The 17,196-nt window shown below is 35.8% G+C and overlaps 1 protein-coding gene across 13 annotated transcripts in view; it reads right to left on the bottom strand.

Annotated features, from left to right (window-relative positions):
• The window catches only part of OSBPL8 (oxysterol binding protein like 8), a 231,126-nt gene that overhangs the window by 8,815 nt on the left and 205,115 nt on the right, over positions 1–17,196 (bottom strand). For all 13 annotated transcript variants that reach the window (XM_033221204.1, XM_033221206.1, XM_033221208.1 and 10 more), the window contains 6 exons: positions 16,831–16,929; positions 13,667–13,764; positions 11,741–11,830; positions 9,668–9,804; positions 7,876–8,061; positions 7,458–7,545 (listed from right to left, as the gene is read on the bottom strand). In XM_033221204.1, the coding sequence (XP_033077095.1) occupies positions 7,458–7,545; positions 7,876–8,061; positions 9,668–9,804; positions 11,741–11,830; positions 13,667–13,764; positions 16,831–16,929 (698 nt within the window). The remainder of the gene's footprint in view (positions 1–7,457; positions 7,546–7,875; positions 8,062–9,667; positions 9,805–11,740; positions 11,831–13,666; positions 13,765–16,830; positions 16,930–17,196) is intronic.

Genomic DNA, 17,196 nt, shown 5'->3' with positions numbered 1-17,196 from the left:
CAATAACTAAGATCAGAGCAGAACTGAAGGAGATATAGACATGAAAAACCCTTCAAAAAAATCAGTGAATCCAGGAGCTGGTTTTTTGAAAAGATTAACAAAACAGACCACTAACCAGACTAATAAAGAAGAAAAGAGAAGAATCAAATAGACACAATAAAAAATGATAAAAGGGAGGTCACCACTAATTCCACAGAAATACAAACCACCATCAGAGGATACTATAAACACCTCTACGCAAATAAACTAGAAAATCTAGAAGAAAGAATAAATTCCCGGACACATCCGCCCTCCCAAGACTAAACCAGGAAGAAGTCGAAACCCTCAATAGACCACTAACAAGTTCTGAAATTGAGGCAGCAATTAATAGCCTACCAAACCAAAAAAAGCCCAGGACCAGACAGATTCACAGCTGAATTCTACCAGAGGTACAAAGAGGAGCTGGTACCATTTCTTCTGAAACTATTCCAGACAAAAGGAAAAGAAGGACTCCTCCCTAACTCATTTTATAAGGCCAGCATCATCCTGATGCCAAAACCTGGCAGACACAACAAAAAAACTTTCAGGACAATATCCCTGATGAACATCGATGTAAAAATCCTCAATGAAATACTGGCAAACCGAATCCAGCAGCACATCAAAAAGCTGATCCACCAAGATCAAGTCGCCTTCATCCTTGGGATGCAAGGCTGATTCAATATATGCAAATCAATAAACTTAATCCATCACATAAACAGAACCAAGGACAAAAACCATGATTATCTCAATAGATGCTGAAAAGGCCTTTAATAAAATTCAACACCCCTTCATGCTAAAAACTCTCAATAAACTAGGTATCGATGGAACGTATCTCAAAATAATAAGAGCTATTTATGACAAATGCACAGTCAATATCATACTGAGTGGGCAAAAGCTGGAAGCATTCTCTTTGAAAACCAGCACAAGACAAGGATGCCCTCTCTCACCACTCCTATTCAACGTAGTACAGGAAGTTCTGGCCAGGGCAATCAAGCAAGAGAAAGAAATAAAGGGTATTCAAATAGGAAAAGAGGAAGTCAAATTGTCCCTGTTTGCAGATGACATGATTGTATATTTAGAAAACACCATTGTCTCAGCCCCAAATCTGTTTAAGCTGATAAGCAACTTCAGCAAAGTCTTAGGATACAAAAAAAATCAATGTGCAAAAATCACAAGCATTCTTACACACCAATAACAGAGAGCCAAATCATGAGTGAACTCCCATTCACAATTGCTACAAAGAATAAAATACCTGGGAATACAACTTACAAGGGATGTGAAGGACCTGTTCAAGGATAACTACAAACCACTGCTCAATGAAATAAAAGAGGACACAAACAAATGGAAGAACATTCCATGCTCATGGATAGGAAGAATCAATATCGTGAAAATGGCCATACTGCCCTAAGTAATTTATAGATTCAATGCTATAGCCAAGACAATCCTAAGCAAAAAGAACAAAGCTGGAGGCATCACGCTACCTGACTTCAAACTGTACTACAAGGCTACAGTAACCAAAACAGATATACAGACCGAAGGAACAGAACAGAGGTCTCAGAAATAATGCCACACATCTACAACCATTTGATCTTGGACAAACCTGACACAAACAAAACAATGGAGAAAGGGTTCCCTATTTAATAAATGGTGCTGGGAAAACTGGCTAGCCTTATGCAGAAAACTGAAACTGGTCTCCTTCCTTACACCTTATACAAAAATTAACTCAAGAGGGATTAAAGACTTAAACATAAGACCTAAAACCATAAAAACCCTAGAAGAAAACCTAGGAAATGCCATTCAGTACACAGGCATGGGCAAAGACTTCATGACTAAAACACCAAAAGCAATGGCAACAAAAGCCAAAATTGACAAATGGGATCTAATTAAACTAAAGAGTTTCTGCACAGCAAAAGAGTCTATCATCAGAGTGAACGGGCAACCTACAGAATGGGAGAAACTTTTTGCCATCTATCCATCTGACAAAAGCTAACATCCAGAATCTACAAGGAACTTAAACAAATTTATGAGGAAAAAAAAAAACACACACACACACCATGGAAAAGTGAGCAAAGGATATGAACAGACACTTCTCAAAAGAAGACATTTTTGCAGCAAACAAACATACTAAAAAAATCTCATCATCACTGGTCATTAGAGAAATGCAAATCAAAACCACAATGAGATACCATCTCATGCCAGTTAGAATGACAATTATTAAAAAGTCAGGAAACAAGAGATGCTGGAGAGCAGGTGGAGAAATAGGAATGCTTGTACACTGCTGGTGGGAGTGTAAATTAGTTCAACCATTGTGGAAGACTGTGGCGATTCCTCAAGGATCTAGAACTAGAAATACCATTTGACCTAGCAATCCCATTACTGGGTATATACCAAACGATTATAAATCATGCTACTATAAAGACACATGCACACGTATGTTTATTGTGGCACTATTCACAATAGCAAAGACTTGGAACCAACCCAAATGCCCATCAGTGATAGACTGGATAAAGAAAATCTGGCATATACACACCATGGCATACTATGCAGCCATAAAAAAGGATGAGTTAATGTCCTTCACAGGGACATGGATGAAGCTGGAAACCATCATTCTCAGCAAACTAACACAGGAACAGAAAACCAAACACTACATGTTCTTACTCATAAGTGGGAGCTGAACAATGAGAACACATGGGCACAGGGCGGGGAACATCATATACCAGGACCTATTGGTGGGTGGGGGGGTAGGGGAGGGATAGCATTAAGAGAAATACCTAACATAGATGACGGGTTGATGGGTGTAGCAAACCACCATAGCATGTGTATACCTATGTAACAAAACTGCACATTCTGTGCTTGTATCCCAGAACTTAAAGTATAATTGAAATTAATTAATTGACCATGGATGTCTGGCTTGACATTTCGACACTCAATTCTATTCCACTGGTCAATATGCCTGCTCTTATATAAGTACCACATTCCTTCGATTACTGTAGCTTTATAGTAAGTTTTGAAATCGAAAGTGAGAGTTCTCTTTATACTTCTTTTTCAAAATTGTTTTGGCTATTTGTGGTCCCTTGCAATTCTATGTGAATTTGAGGATCTGCTTTCCCATTCTTGCAAAAAAAGGTAACATTGACAGGGATTGTGGCGAATCGGTGGGTTGCTTTGAGTAGTACTGTTATATTCTTACTTCTTTGAGACAGGGTCTCACTGTCACCCAGGCTGGAGTATAGTAGTGCCGTCACGACACTGCAGCCTTGACCTCTCTGGGCTCAGGTGATCCTCTCACCTCAGCCTCCCAAGTAGCTGAGACTACAGGCATGTGCCACCATGCCCAGCTAATTTTTCTATTTTTTGTAGAGACAAGAGTTTTGCCATGTTGTCCAGTCTGGTCTCAAACTCTTGGGCTCAAGCAATTCCTCTGCCTCAGCCTCCCAAAGTGCTGAGGTTACAGGCATGAGCCACTGTGCCTGGCCAAAATCTTAACAATATTAACCTTTTCTACCTGAGAATATGAGGTGTCTTTCCCTTTATTTAGATGTCCTTTCATTTCTTTAGCAATGTTTTATAGTTTTCACTGTAGAAGTCTTTCAGTTCCTTGGTTAAATCTGTTCTTTTAGATGCTATTATTGAATTGCTTTCTTAATTTCAAGAGTGTTTATTGTTAGAAACATAACTGATTTTTGTGTGTTGATCTTATTCCCAACAATTTTTCTTAAGTTCATTAGCTCTAGTAGCTTTCTATGGATTCCTTAGGATTTTCTATATATAGGATAATGTCACCTGTTAATTAGAGATAGTTTTACTTCTTTGTTTTCAATTTTGATGACTTCTCTTTTTTTTCTTGCTCTAGCTAGAACTTCCAGTACAATGGTAAATAGGAATGGTGAAAGTGGGAATGTTTGTCTTGTTTCTGATGTTATGGGGAAGGCTTTCAACCTGTCACCACTGAGTCTACTATTTGTGGGTTTTTCATACATGCCCTTAATCATGTTGAGGAAGTCTCTTCTCTTCCTAGTTTTATGAGGTCTTTCTTTTGATTATGAAAGGGTGATGGATTTTGTCAAATGCTTTTTCTATGTCAATTGAGATGACCATGTGATTTCCCCCCTTCTTAATGTGGTATATTACATTGATTTTCTTACGTGGAACCAACCTTGCATTTCTGGAATAAATTCCACTTGGTTATGGTGTGTAATCTTTCTAATATGCTACTGAATTTTGTTTGCTAGTATTTTGTTAAGGATGTATGAATCTTACTTATAAAGGTTATTGTTTGTGATTTTATTTTCTTGTGATGTCTTTATCTGGCTTTGACATTAGGGTAATGTTAGCCTCAGAGAATAAGTCAGGAAATGTTCCCATCTCTTCTATTTTTTAGAGTTTGAGAAGAACTTGTGCTTATTCTTTAAAGTTTTGTAGAATTCACCAGTGCAGCCATCTGATCTTGAATTTTTCTTTGGAGGTTTTTGGTTACTGATTCCATCTCTTTATTGTTACAGCTCTATTGAGATTTTGTTTCTTTTTGAGTCAGTTTATGTAATTTGTGAGTTTCTAGGGATTTGTTGGCATACAATTATTCATAGTGTTCTCTCATAATCCCTTCTATTTCTTTATGATTGGTAGTAACATCGCCACTTTAATTGCTGATTTTAGTCATTTGTTGTCTTCTTTCTTGCTTCCTCAGCCTAGCTGATGGTTTATTGATTTTGTTATTTTTATGAAAGAGCAACTTTTGGTTTGGTTTCACAAATTCTATTTTTTTCCTACTCTCCATTCTGTTTATCTGTACTCTAATCTTCATTATTTTCTTCTTCTGCTAGCTTTGGGTTTAGTTTTTTCTTCTTTTTCCAGTTTCTCATGGTATGAAGTAAGGTTATTGATTTGAGATCTCTTTTAATGTAGATGTTCACAGATATATATTTTCCTTTCCTTTGCTGCATCTCATAAGTTTTGTTATACTGTATGTTTGTTTTCACTTGTCTAAGTATTACCTAATTTCCCTTGTGTTTTTCTTTGACCCATTGAGTTTTTGTTTGTTTTGTTTGTTTCTGAGACAGAGTCTCACTCTGTTGCCCAGACTGGAGTGCAATGGTGTCATCTCGGCTCACTACAACCTCCATCTCCCAGGTTTACATGATTCTCCTGCCTCAACCACCTGAGTAGGTGGGATTTACTGAGACATGTTATATGGTGTAACATATGGTCTCTCCTGAAAAATGTTCCATGTATACTTGAGAAGAATGTGCATTCTTCCATGGTTGGGTGGATTGTTCTGTGTGTCTGCTAGGTCAAGTTGGTTTACAGTGTGGTTCAAGTTATCCATTTCCTCCTTATTGATCTTCTATCTAGAGGTTCTACTCATTGCTAAAAGTAATTTACTGAATTTTCCATCTATTGTTATAGAGCTGTTTCTATCTTCCAATTCTGTCAGTTTGCTTTGTATATTTTGGGGCTCTGTTGATTGGTGTGTATATATGTATATATGAATTGACCCTTTTATCAATACGCCATGTTCCTTTTTGTCTCTTGTAACAAGTTTTGACTTAAAGTCTATTTAGTCTGACATTAGTATAAACACCTGTTTTCCTTTGGTTACTACTGGCCACCTCAGTTTTCCTTTAGTTGCTATTTGCACATAATATTATTTTCCAACCTTTCATTTTACTGTATTTCTGTCTATGGATCTAAAGAGAATCTCTTGTACACAGCATATAGTTGGGTTATGTTTATTTTAATCAATTTTTACAATTTGTCTTTTGCTCAGAGAGTTTAATCTATTTACATTTTGAAGTGACTATGGATAAGAACTTCTGATTTTGCTACTTTCTATATGTCATATACATTTTGTTTCTTATTTACTCCATTACTGCCTGCTTTTGTGTTTGCTTCTTGTAGTAAACTGTTTCGATTCCCTTCTCATTTTCTTTTGTGTGTATTTTTTAAGGTATTTTATTTGTGGTTACTATGGGGATGACATTTACACCTACCTCTACAACAATCTAGTTTGAGTCGATACCAACTTAACTTCAGGAGTACACAAAAACTTTCCTCCTATACAGCTCCATCCTCTCTGCTTTTATGTTGTAACAAACTATATCTTTATACATTGTATGTCTGATAACAAAGATATGTAATTAAATTATTTTTCATTCATTTATTTTTTAAGCCCTGTAGGAAATAAAAGAGGACTTACAAACTAAAATTACAACAGCACTAGCTTTTATATTTGCCCAACTATTTACTGAAAATATTACTTCATACAGCTTTGAGTTTCATTTTATTCTGAAGGATTTCCCTTAGCATTTTTTTGTAGGGCAGGTCTAGTGGTAATGAACTCCCTCAGCTTTTATCTGGGAATGTCTTAATTTCTCCCCCATTTTTGAATGACAGTTTTGCCAGATACAGAATTCTTGATTGACAAGTTTTTTCTTCTACCACTTTAAATATGTCATCTCATTGCCTTCTGGCCTCCATGGTTTCTATGAGAAATCGGTTGTTAATCCTATGGATGATCCCTGATGTATGTGATAAGTTGCTTCTCTCTGCTGGTTTTAAGACTCTCTTTGGCTTTTGACAGTTTGCTGTGGTGTGGTTCTCTCTGAGATCATCCTACTTCGAGTTTGTTCAGCTTCTTGAATTTGTAGATTTATATCTTTCACCAAATTTAGGGATTTGGGGGTCTTCTTTCCTTAAATATTCTTCATTCATTTCTCTGTCTTCTCTCTGTGGAACTCCCACAATGCAATGATACCCCACTTGATGGTGTCCCACAGGTCCTTTAGGCTCTGTTCATGTCACTTCATTCATTTTTCTTTCTCCTCCTCAGACTAGATAATTTCCATGGTCTTATCTCCAAGTTTCCTGATCCTGTCTTATGCTTGCTTATATCTGCTGCTGAATATCTCTGGTGAATTTTCATTTTCATTATACCTTTCAGCTCCAGAATTTGTTTGGCTCCCTTGAATAATTTGTCTTTATTGATTTTCTCAGAGATGAGTGTCTGTGTAAGTCCTTCAGGTAGTATCCTGACAGCTTAGGACAGACAAACACAATTGTGTCTGAGGTCCACTCTGTTCCTTCTGGAACTAGGAACTTACACTGGCAATGCAGGGGCCCTTCAAGACTGCTACTGCACTGGGAAGGACCTGGGGCAAGGGCAGGAAAAATGCCATCAAGCTTTCCTCTCTTTGCCCTTTCTTGATCCAGTGTTCACTTGGTTGCTGAACACCTCCGACTGTTTTCCAGACTTCTGGCAAACTGAGTTGACAGTTTTTGCTTGTTTTCTGATGTTTCTTTGGGGTAACAAGAGTTCAGAGCTGCCTCTTTTGCTCACCCAAAATTTACATTTTGCAACGAAATTTTAAATGTTGGTTGTTACAGATACTAAAGATTTAACAAATTTATATATCTAGTGTATCTGGTTTTTTATTACATACCATTGGAGTACGATGTTTCACTTTGGTCTGAATAACACCATCTTTTTCAAATTGTATCATATCATTAAGTGGGTCCCATGGTCGGGTACTACATAAATGAAAAAAAAAAAATACCATTTGCTCAATGACTAAACAAAGAACTTTAAAACTTTCTATTATATGATTCAATTTTATTAATAATTATATAGGTAGTTCTAATAATGAGATTTCCCCATATCTTATCTTCGGACCCTCATTTTATAGGCTAACTACTATCATAGAGTCAAGCTTATAATGAATGCAAAACCAAGTTTAAAAATCTCACACTAATATACATGGTTTAATTAAAAACTACTCCAGCAACAAATATTCTAGAAATAAAGGCAATAAACCATGCTAATAATATATTGTTTGAAATAAACTATTTTAAGTTACTTACTCTGCAAACTTGTAATGCCATTCTCCTGTGAGTGGATCAAGTTCAAATAATTTGCAAGACCACTCTTCATTTTTTGTTTTCCGATCTCTGGCAGCTTGTCTTTGAGCTTCTTCCAAAACGTACTTCTCTTGGGTAGCTTCAGTTTGGTCTTTGGCATTTATGGCTCGAGTTACCCGTTGCCAGAGTCTAATACATGTGCAAAAATAGTATTAAAAATGCAACAGAAAATAAAATCTATATAGAACAGGCTTCAATCCCCTTGTAGAGAAAATAATGCTCACATGAATTTTTGGCTTTGACAACACTTATACTCATAGGCTTAGAAATGAGTCAAGATATAAATTCAGTCCCTTGAGTAGAGAGAGGGTTTCTCTATGAACTAAGTTCATAAGTGGAGACTAATTTTTCTTTTACTTGGCAAGAGAAACTTACTATATAGACTCTAAAACTCATGGTAGTAAGTGTTGCTGGCTCAAGATGATAGGAATGTAATGAAGGTAAAGCTCAGGAATCTATGCTTTAAGCAAGCTTCCTAGATGATTCTTACACTGTTTAACATCCACTGGCTTCAGAAAGATCCATTAATGTAATGCAGTGCTTCTAAAGTTTGGATCCATGAATTATCAGAGAACTTTTATAATCAGAATCTCTGGGGTCAGGCCCAAGTATTGATACATTTTTAAAATGTTTCCCCAAAGTATTTTAATGTATTGCCAGTGTTGAGAACCACTGGTTTAATAGAAAAGACCACTGAGGTAAAATGATATCCTCTACTCGTTCTTTCTTCTGTTACATAAAAGTATATCTATATCCTACCCATCTAGAAAGGCAGCATGTTAAAACCAGAAGAAAAGGCTTTGGGATCAGATAGACTTGAGTCAAGTCCTAGAGCTGCCACTTCTTAGCTGGTGCACTTAAAGTTATTTATCCTAAGTCTCATTTCCTCATCTTCAAATATGCTGAATTATACACTCTCAAAAATTATCATATGTATGCCTTTGCAAAGCTTATCTCTGGATAAAGAACATCAAGTGGTTATGGCAGAATATTTAGAACTGGTACATACACATTCTTCCATCTTTGACAACCTTAATTTTGAGTGTAGAAGGGAAGGTACACACAGACTTGAATTCCATGAGAGAGAATGATACATATGTGGGAACATGTAGGGAGGACTAAGTTGCATAATGAGTGTTTAGTGCCTAGCAAAGTATCTTTTATACATAAGTCTCTTTCTCTTAACACAAAGACATAATAACAGTAAAATGGGGAATGTGTATATAGTATTTTTGATTCAAAAAAGTTCATGACTTAAGAACAGAAATGATAGCCTTAATTATTATCCAACTAATAAGTCCTTTAGAAGCCAGTCCATCCAGTAACTTTATTTTTGTTTCAGAGAATGGCACAGAAGTAGATTCTGCACCATTCCCTTTACCTAGAGTTCTAATGCCTAAACTAGGTTAGAAAACAGTTGCCAGGTAGAAACTAAGAGTCACTAATTAGTCCTGTAATCTTATTTAAACAAAAACTTTTTTTTTTTAAGGTTCTGGAGAAGTTGATAAAGAAAAACATGAGTAGTTTTGAGGTACAGAAAAGCAAGACGATTTGTATTATATTTCTTTGACATTCTTATACACAGAAACAGAATACTGTCACATTCCACAAATGATAAACTATTTTGCTGAATTAAGATATGACAGAAGAAAGGTGACAAAATGACCATGTCATTAAGGAATTGAAAAACTACTCTCTGATCCTTATGAAGTTAGCTGTAAAACAGTATACTTACTTCTCTGATTCAAAATCTCCCTGTTCTTCAGATTTTACAGTGTGCCTTATTAATCTCCATTGCTTAATGTCAGGTGTTGGATTCCAGAAAACCTCTGAATTATCAGTCTTTTTATCAGTAATAAAAACTTCACTATCCTATATTTAAAGAAATTCAAAATTAACGTAGAGAATTATACTTAGAAGGCAATTTTATAGTATAGTAATATGATGGTGAGAATTTCTTTTGGTTAATCCTCCAGTTAAAAACATTTTTAAAAACAAATGTAACTAGCACTTTTCCAAAAGCCCCATGTTTCTTATCATTTTTATAAAAACATTAAGATTGAATACATAATACTAGTTAATTAAAAAGAATTTGGTTGAATATCCAGTTTGTGAAATTTCACAAGTTTTACTTCATAAATTTCAAACATTACATGCAAAGCCTCAATAACCATCTTCAAACTGTCAAAGTAGAGCATAGTATTTGTTGCAGCTACAATGAGATGCTGTTGACTATCCATGGTTTCAATATACTCATACATACACACACATCCCTCTGAAAGAGGCTTTCCTAGCATTAAAAATTTGAGGTCTATCTCTATCGAATAATCTTTCTATATAAGACATGGTCTTCCTCTCTTGTGTAGGCTGGAGTGCAGCGGTGCTATCTACCTTATCTATCTAATCTATTTTACCTATCCAATTTATCTACCTGTCTATCCATCCTTCTCTTTCTCTCTCTCACTCTCATCTCTCTCTCTCATCTATATCTTATCTATCTGAGACAGGGTCTTGCTCTCTCACCCAGGCTGGAGTGCAGTAGCACAATAATGGCTCACTGCAGCTTTCACCTCCCAGGCTCAAGCAATCTTCCTGCCTTGGCTTCCTGAGTAGCTAGGACAGGCATGTGCCATCATGCCCATCTAATTTTTTTATTTTTATTTTTAGTAGAGAAGAGGTCTCGTTATGTCACCCAGGCTGATCTCAAACTCCTGAGCTCATGCGATCCTCCTACCTCAACTTCCCAAAGTGCTGGAATTATAGGTGTGAGTCACCCCACCCAGACAGAAATTTCATTTTTTAAAAATGACTGCTGCTTTATCTTTTTTCCAGAAGACGCTCAGATTTAAGGCAATTAAAAAAAAATTTCAGAGTGTATGTGGCCACTTAGCGGAGTCTCTAAATACAGTTTCACTTTCTCATATTTCTCAACATTTTCTGCTTACTGTATGCAGAAAACAGCATATACTCAGTGCTCGTAGTACGGTATATCCATGCAGTGCCATGATTCTTTTTATTCATTTAAGCGTCTCTTAACAAAATTACATAAATATGAATTTAGGTTAGCACAGAAGTAAATAAAAACCATTGCTGTCATACACCACTATATCCTTTCCATGTTCCACTGAAAGGAATGTAACTAATTGGAACTATGCCTCTTTCTTCTATGTGAGAGGCAGCAGAGTGCTGTGCATAAAAGCACAGCCCTGGAGCCAGGGTTCCTGGGCTTTAATTCTTGTTTCACCACTTACTTTGAGCAAATTATGTGAACTCTCTGTGCCTCAGTGTCCTCTTCTATAAAATGGGGACAATAATAAACAATAATAAAATGGTCATGGCACCTATATACTCACCTCATAGGGTTATATGTTATAAATATTAAATCAGTTAATATGAGTAACATTCTTAAATAATGCAGTAAGTCATATATATAAGTGTTAGCTATTTCTACTGATTTTAAAGTTTTGGAAATAAAATATTACATAAAATTAATTATTGTTGATAACAGATCAACACCAAAATATCTGCTATTAAGCTGATGCTTATGTTAAATAGTGATGTTTTCAGCAATGGAATAAGTTTTAAATTTTAAATGTGATTGTTATTTTTTTTCCCACAGAATAAAATCCTTTACAAAAATATGTACCCTCTCCCCTCCAGCTCACATACTCTTCCTCAAGGAGACCCTGCCACTCTCCCAATGAGAAGTGGGATCTATATTTCTTCTCCTTGAATTTGGGTGGTCTTACAATTCTCCAAATAACAGACGACAGTGGAAGTAAAATTCTTTATAATACAAAATACTTACCCAATGACCTTCCAAAGTAGCTAGGACTTCTTTTCCCAGTTTAAGTTTCCCTGATATTTGATTAACACAGTCACTACTCCCTAAGAATGGCTTTCAAATGAGAAAATGTTAAAACATTTTACTTATCACTTATATTTACATATAATGTAAAACCAAAACAAACCAAAAAAAAACAACAAAAATTACTTGCATAGTTATAGTGCTCTTGAATACACAAGCAGTAAAAAACACTGACTCAAATTTCAGTTGGAATGTTTAATAAGAAATCTGAATTGCTGCTATGAAAAAATAGGATAAAACAAGCAGACTATGTTAAATGAAAATAAACATATGAAGAAAGATCACACCGATATAACTGACTCATGTTCCATGTATGCTCAAATCCTATGTCCTCACCTAACTGTCAAGACTGTGCCCTATCAATGTGACATTATCTTAAGCAATAACAACTCAGTAAACCTAAGGGAATTCACGATCCATTGAAATAAATAACACCCTTTCCTTAAAAAATAAACAAAAGTAAAATACATAGCTAAAAAAAGCCTACAAAAAATAAAATTAGAAGGAATATATTTTGAGTTACTATAATATCTTACTAACGTCTCTCCTTAGAGACAAAATTTTGATGCTCCAATGTAATACTTAAAGGCATCATATATACTTAAGAACTCATTCATCATGATCTTCAAACATTATCATCACCATACAAGCAAAATTTTGCCAAGGTGAAAGAAAAATAAAAAAAAGACATTGCATCAAATAATACTTGAGGTCTTTCTCATTAGAGCAAAGCTGCTTATCAGCTGGATATCAACACAGCAGCAATTTAGTAATATTACATAGTTCACAGAAATATTTTTATCTGAACATAATATACTATTGTTCAAGAACAATTAACTCACATTAAGTTCTCAAATTTCCCTTTCATTTTGAGGCAGACAAAAATTTCCAAAGATGGCCTTGACAATATGTACCCTCTCCCCTCCAGCTCACACACTCTTCCTCAAGGAGACTTTGCCACTCTCCCAATGAGAAGTGGGGTCTATATTTCTTCTCCTTGAATTTGGGTGGTCTTATAATTCTCCAAATAATAGACAACAGTGGAAGTGATATAATTTGGCTTCTCAGACTAGGTCATGGAAAGCAAATGCAGCTTCTGCCTTGCTCATTGGGGCACTTGCACTTTGAAACCCTCAAATGCCAAGTAAGAAGTCTACTTTGAGGCTGTCATGCTGTCAGGAAACCAAGTCACATGGAAAAGCCGTGTATACAGGTGCACAGATTAGCAGTCCTAGTCCTTCGGTCACCCTAGACCAGGTATCAGATATGTAGTGATAAGCCTTCAGGTGATTACAGTCCCTAACTATTGAGTCACCCATGGCCTACAAAGTCTTTCTGAGACCCCAGACATTATGAAGCAGAGATAAGCTATCCCCAATATGCCCTGTCCAAATTTTTGACTCACAGAACTCACGAGGAACAGCACAGTTATTAAGTCTGTTGAGTTTTAGAGTAATTTATTACATAGAAATAGTGACTAATACAACTGTGCCTTAGTTTACACAGCTAGACTGCAAGATGACACATATCTTCTGGTATTTGGCAAAAACAATCCTTTATTAAGAAATTTCTGTCTAATCACTTCTTAAATCTCATCTTCTATATAATACCCACAGTTTTATTAATTAAGATGAAAAACAAAAACGTCTTTGTGTTAATTTGAATTTTCCAAGGCTGCTATCTTAGGCTATCCGAAGATACTCACCCAGCCTTGTCCTTATCCCTTAGATGCACTTATCTTTGACCTGACGTAAATTGTTTTCTTACATTTAGTCCTTAACTAGGAAATACATGGTGCCCGTTATTCAATATTTATTGTATGGCTCTCCTTCTAGTTAGGTGATACCTACTATTATTTCTACTAACCTTTAGTTTAAATTCAAGTATTGCACTGTATCCAGTTTTTTGACATGTAATATTGACTGTTCCACCAAGCTCCAGTGTCATTGTACCATAAAGAATTCCTAAAGGAAAAAGATTTGACAAAATATTTATATGTATATGGCTCACAATAAACAGTTTAGTAATCTAATCACCTTTTAGGAGGAACGTTAATTCAAAATCACTCTGTCCCACTCAAATGAAAAGCTATAATACAGACATAAAGATGGTTCTGTGGGATATAAATAGATAACAGCTGATTCACATTATGTGCAGATTCCATATCTGTAAATTCACCTACTCAGTAAAGTATCAATACCCAGAGTGCTTCTGTAGTCATTTGGAGACACGTGCAGAGTAGTGAAAAATTTGAGTCACCTGATGCACACATTCTGAGCTGAGGTTGAGCAAGGCAAACACTCTTCCTTGTTTCAGCTTCCACATTGTTTAAAAAAAAAAAAAAAAGTGTCCTTTTCGCAGTGTATTTACTACCATGTTTTCACATTTTTGTGCTTTTCATTGGTGGTTTTGCTGTTTAAAGTGGACCCACATGTAGTGTTGCAGTGCTGCCTAGTGTTCCTAAGTGCAAGAAAGCTAAAATGTATCTTATAGGGAAAATGTGTGTTAAAAGCTACGTGTAGGTTTCAGGTTCTGTTGGCTGTTAGTTCAAGGTTAATGAACCAATAATATGTAATTAATGTTATAATGACATCAGGTTTCTTTAAATAGAAGCACACATAAAACAAGGTTATGTACTGATTGATTGGTTGATGAAAATGTTAGGACAAGAGGCTCACAGGAATCCAATCTCATACTTCCCCCCGGAGTAATGGCTCAGTATTTGCTAACTCAGTGGTGACTTTATATAACCACTGCAAATAACAAGAATCAAATGCATAAGCAAAGCAAACAAAAAAACTACAGAGTAAGTTCTGTGGTTAAAAGCTGGGGAAACTCTAGGTTTACAAAGCTAAACAGGTTGTGTATCTGCTGTTGGTCTAAGATGTTAAGGCAGCCTTTAACATGCAACGTACAATATTATCTTTTGAGAGGGGAACAGACTATGTAATGTTTCTCATACTTATTTGGCTATGGTACTCTTATTTTACAAAACAATGTGTGAGGCTAGTGACTTGGGGGAACATACCTTAGAAAACATACAGGGTGAAACAGCTTATAAAAATCATTTCATGTGCTCATTCACAAGCAGTTATAACTTCTTTTCTTTATCCATGCATTGCTATAAAAAATTTTCCCTATTGTTAGCTAAGTATGGGCATGGATGTCTACATGGAATATAATTTTATTTTTTCTAAATGATAGAAAATTTAAATATATTTGTTCTTATCAATTCATAATTAAAGATATTTCACTCCATGCTTACCTCAAGCTCTAAGAATAATCTAGACTGAGGCCATAAGTTAGCCTCTTTTGTACATGCTGGGTTGGCCTTCAATAAGATTCAACCCTCCCAGGTTTCTCAACTGTGAAATAAGGCCATATCAAATAATTCCTTTTAAATTATACTTTAAGTTCTGGGATACATATGCAGAACATGCAGCTTCGTTACATAGGTATACATGTGTCATGGTGGTTTGCTGCACCTATCAACCCATCATCTACATTAGGTATTTCTCCTAATGCTATCCCTCCCCTTGCCCCCACCTCCCGACAGGTCCCGGTGTATGATGTTCCCCTCCCTGTGCCCATGTGTTCTCACTGTTCAACTCCCACTTATGAGTGAGATCATGTGGTGGTTGATTTTCTGTTTCTGCGTTAGTTTGTGGAGAATGATGGTTTCCAGCTTCATCCATGACCCTGCAAAGGACATAAACTCATCCTTTTTTATGGCTGCAAACTATTCTATGGTATGTATGTGTCACATTTTCTTTATCCAGTTTATCACTGATGGGCATTTGGGTTGGTTCTAAGTCTTTGCTACTGTGAATAGTGCTGCAATAAACATACACGTGCATGTGTCTTTATAGTAGCATGATTTATAATCGTTTGGTATATACCCAGTAATAGGATTGCTGGGTCAAATGGTATTTCTAACTCTAGATCATTGAGGGATTGCCACACTGTCTTCCACAATGGTTGAACTAATTTACACTCCCACCAACAGTGTAAAAGTGTTCCTATTTCTCCACATCCTCTCCAACATCTGTTATTTCCTGATGTTTTAATGATCACCATTCTAACTGGCATGAGATGGTATCTCATTGTGGTTTGATTTGCATTTCTCTAATGACCAGTGATAATGAGCTTTTTTTGAAAAGTGTCTGTTCATATCCTTTGCCCACTTTTCATACTGAATAATTTCTATGTTTTCATGAATCAGTTCCCAAAATAGAGGATAATTACCAAAAAAGTTATTTTTAAGATTTTAAGAAACCGGTTGGGAGGACACACATCATGACCACACTAAACTGACGCAAAACAGTTGAAAGTTCAGAATGCAGAGGTAAACCACCTGGGTTCAGATCCTGACTTGCTGCATTTTAGCTGTGTGATCTCAGGCGTATTAAGCCTCTTTGTGCTTCATTTTTCCTCTTCTATAAAAAGGGAATAATAATATTTCTATTTTATAGGAGCTGCTGAAATGATTAAATAAATGCATTGAATAGTTGGGTGCCTAGCATGTTGTAATGTAGATGACAATTATTATGTAACACCCTTATCTGTATTTTAAATAATGGGTCAAAAAGCGTAACACATTAAGAAATTGGCAAAAGAGGGTGAGAAAAATCTTTTAAAAACTTTGTACATTAAAAAATAGTAAATTAAAAATTTTAAAAAGCATGGTGGTGCAAAAAAATGAAAATCATCTTTACAGATTCTGAAATAACAGACAGTTTTGTCAAATTTGAAAACTTGCACATCAGGTAAGTGCAAAGAAATTTCATTATGGTAAGTCAGTCTCTTCTGACTAAAGTATACATCACAAAAAGGTCCATTACAGGTGAATTAATTCACCACAGAAATATTCAGCAAATGATAGCAATAATCTTAAATATCTGTAAACCAAGGATGCTTTCAAACAAAATATAAGTCTGACTCCATCAATCAGAAAGCACAACAAATCACAGCTACATACATTTACTTAAAAGGAAAGCTTAATATCTAACTCAAGTATAGAAAATATTTACCTTTACAATGAGCATATGGCATTGTCATTACATAATCTTCACCTCTATTCAAGAAAGTTAACCGTGCTTCTCCCTCTAATATTGCAGATAATGAGTTTCCTGAAATAAAATGTTTATTAAATTTCACAAAACATATTCAACCAACTCAAAACAAACAAAATATATTTAGAACACCTACCAGACATCTACAGTGGAAAGTCTTAAAAATGTCTCAATCTCGGCCGGGCGCGGTGGCTCAAGCCTGTAATCCCAGCACTTTGGGAGGCCGAGATGGGCGGATCACGAAGTCAGGAGATAAAGACCATCCTGGCTAACACGGTGAAACCCCGTCTCTACTAAAAAATACAAAAAACTAGCCAGGTGAGG

This window comes from Trachypithecus francoisi, unplaced genomic scaffold (assembly GCF_009764315.1).
Source record: "Trachypithecus francoisi isolate TF-2019V2 unplaced genomic scaffold, Tfra_2.0 Lachesis_group11, whole genome shotgun sequence".
Classification (NCBI taxonomy): domain Eukaryota; kingdom Metazoa; phylum Chordata; class Mammalia; order Primates; family Cercopithecidae; genus Trachypithecus; species Trachypithecus francoisi.
Note: the sequence above shows the minus strand (reverse complement) of the source record. Positions and strands in the feature narration are given on the sequence as shown.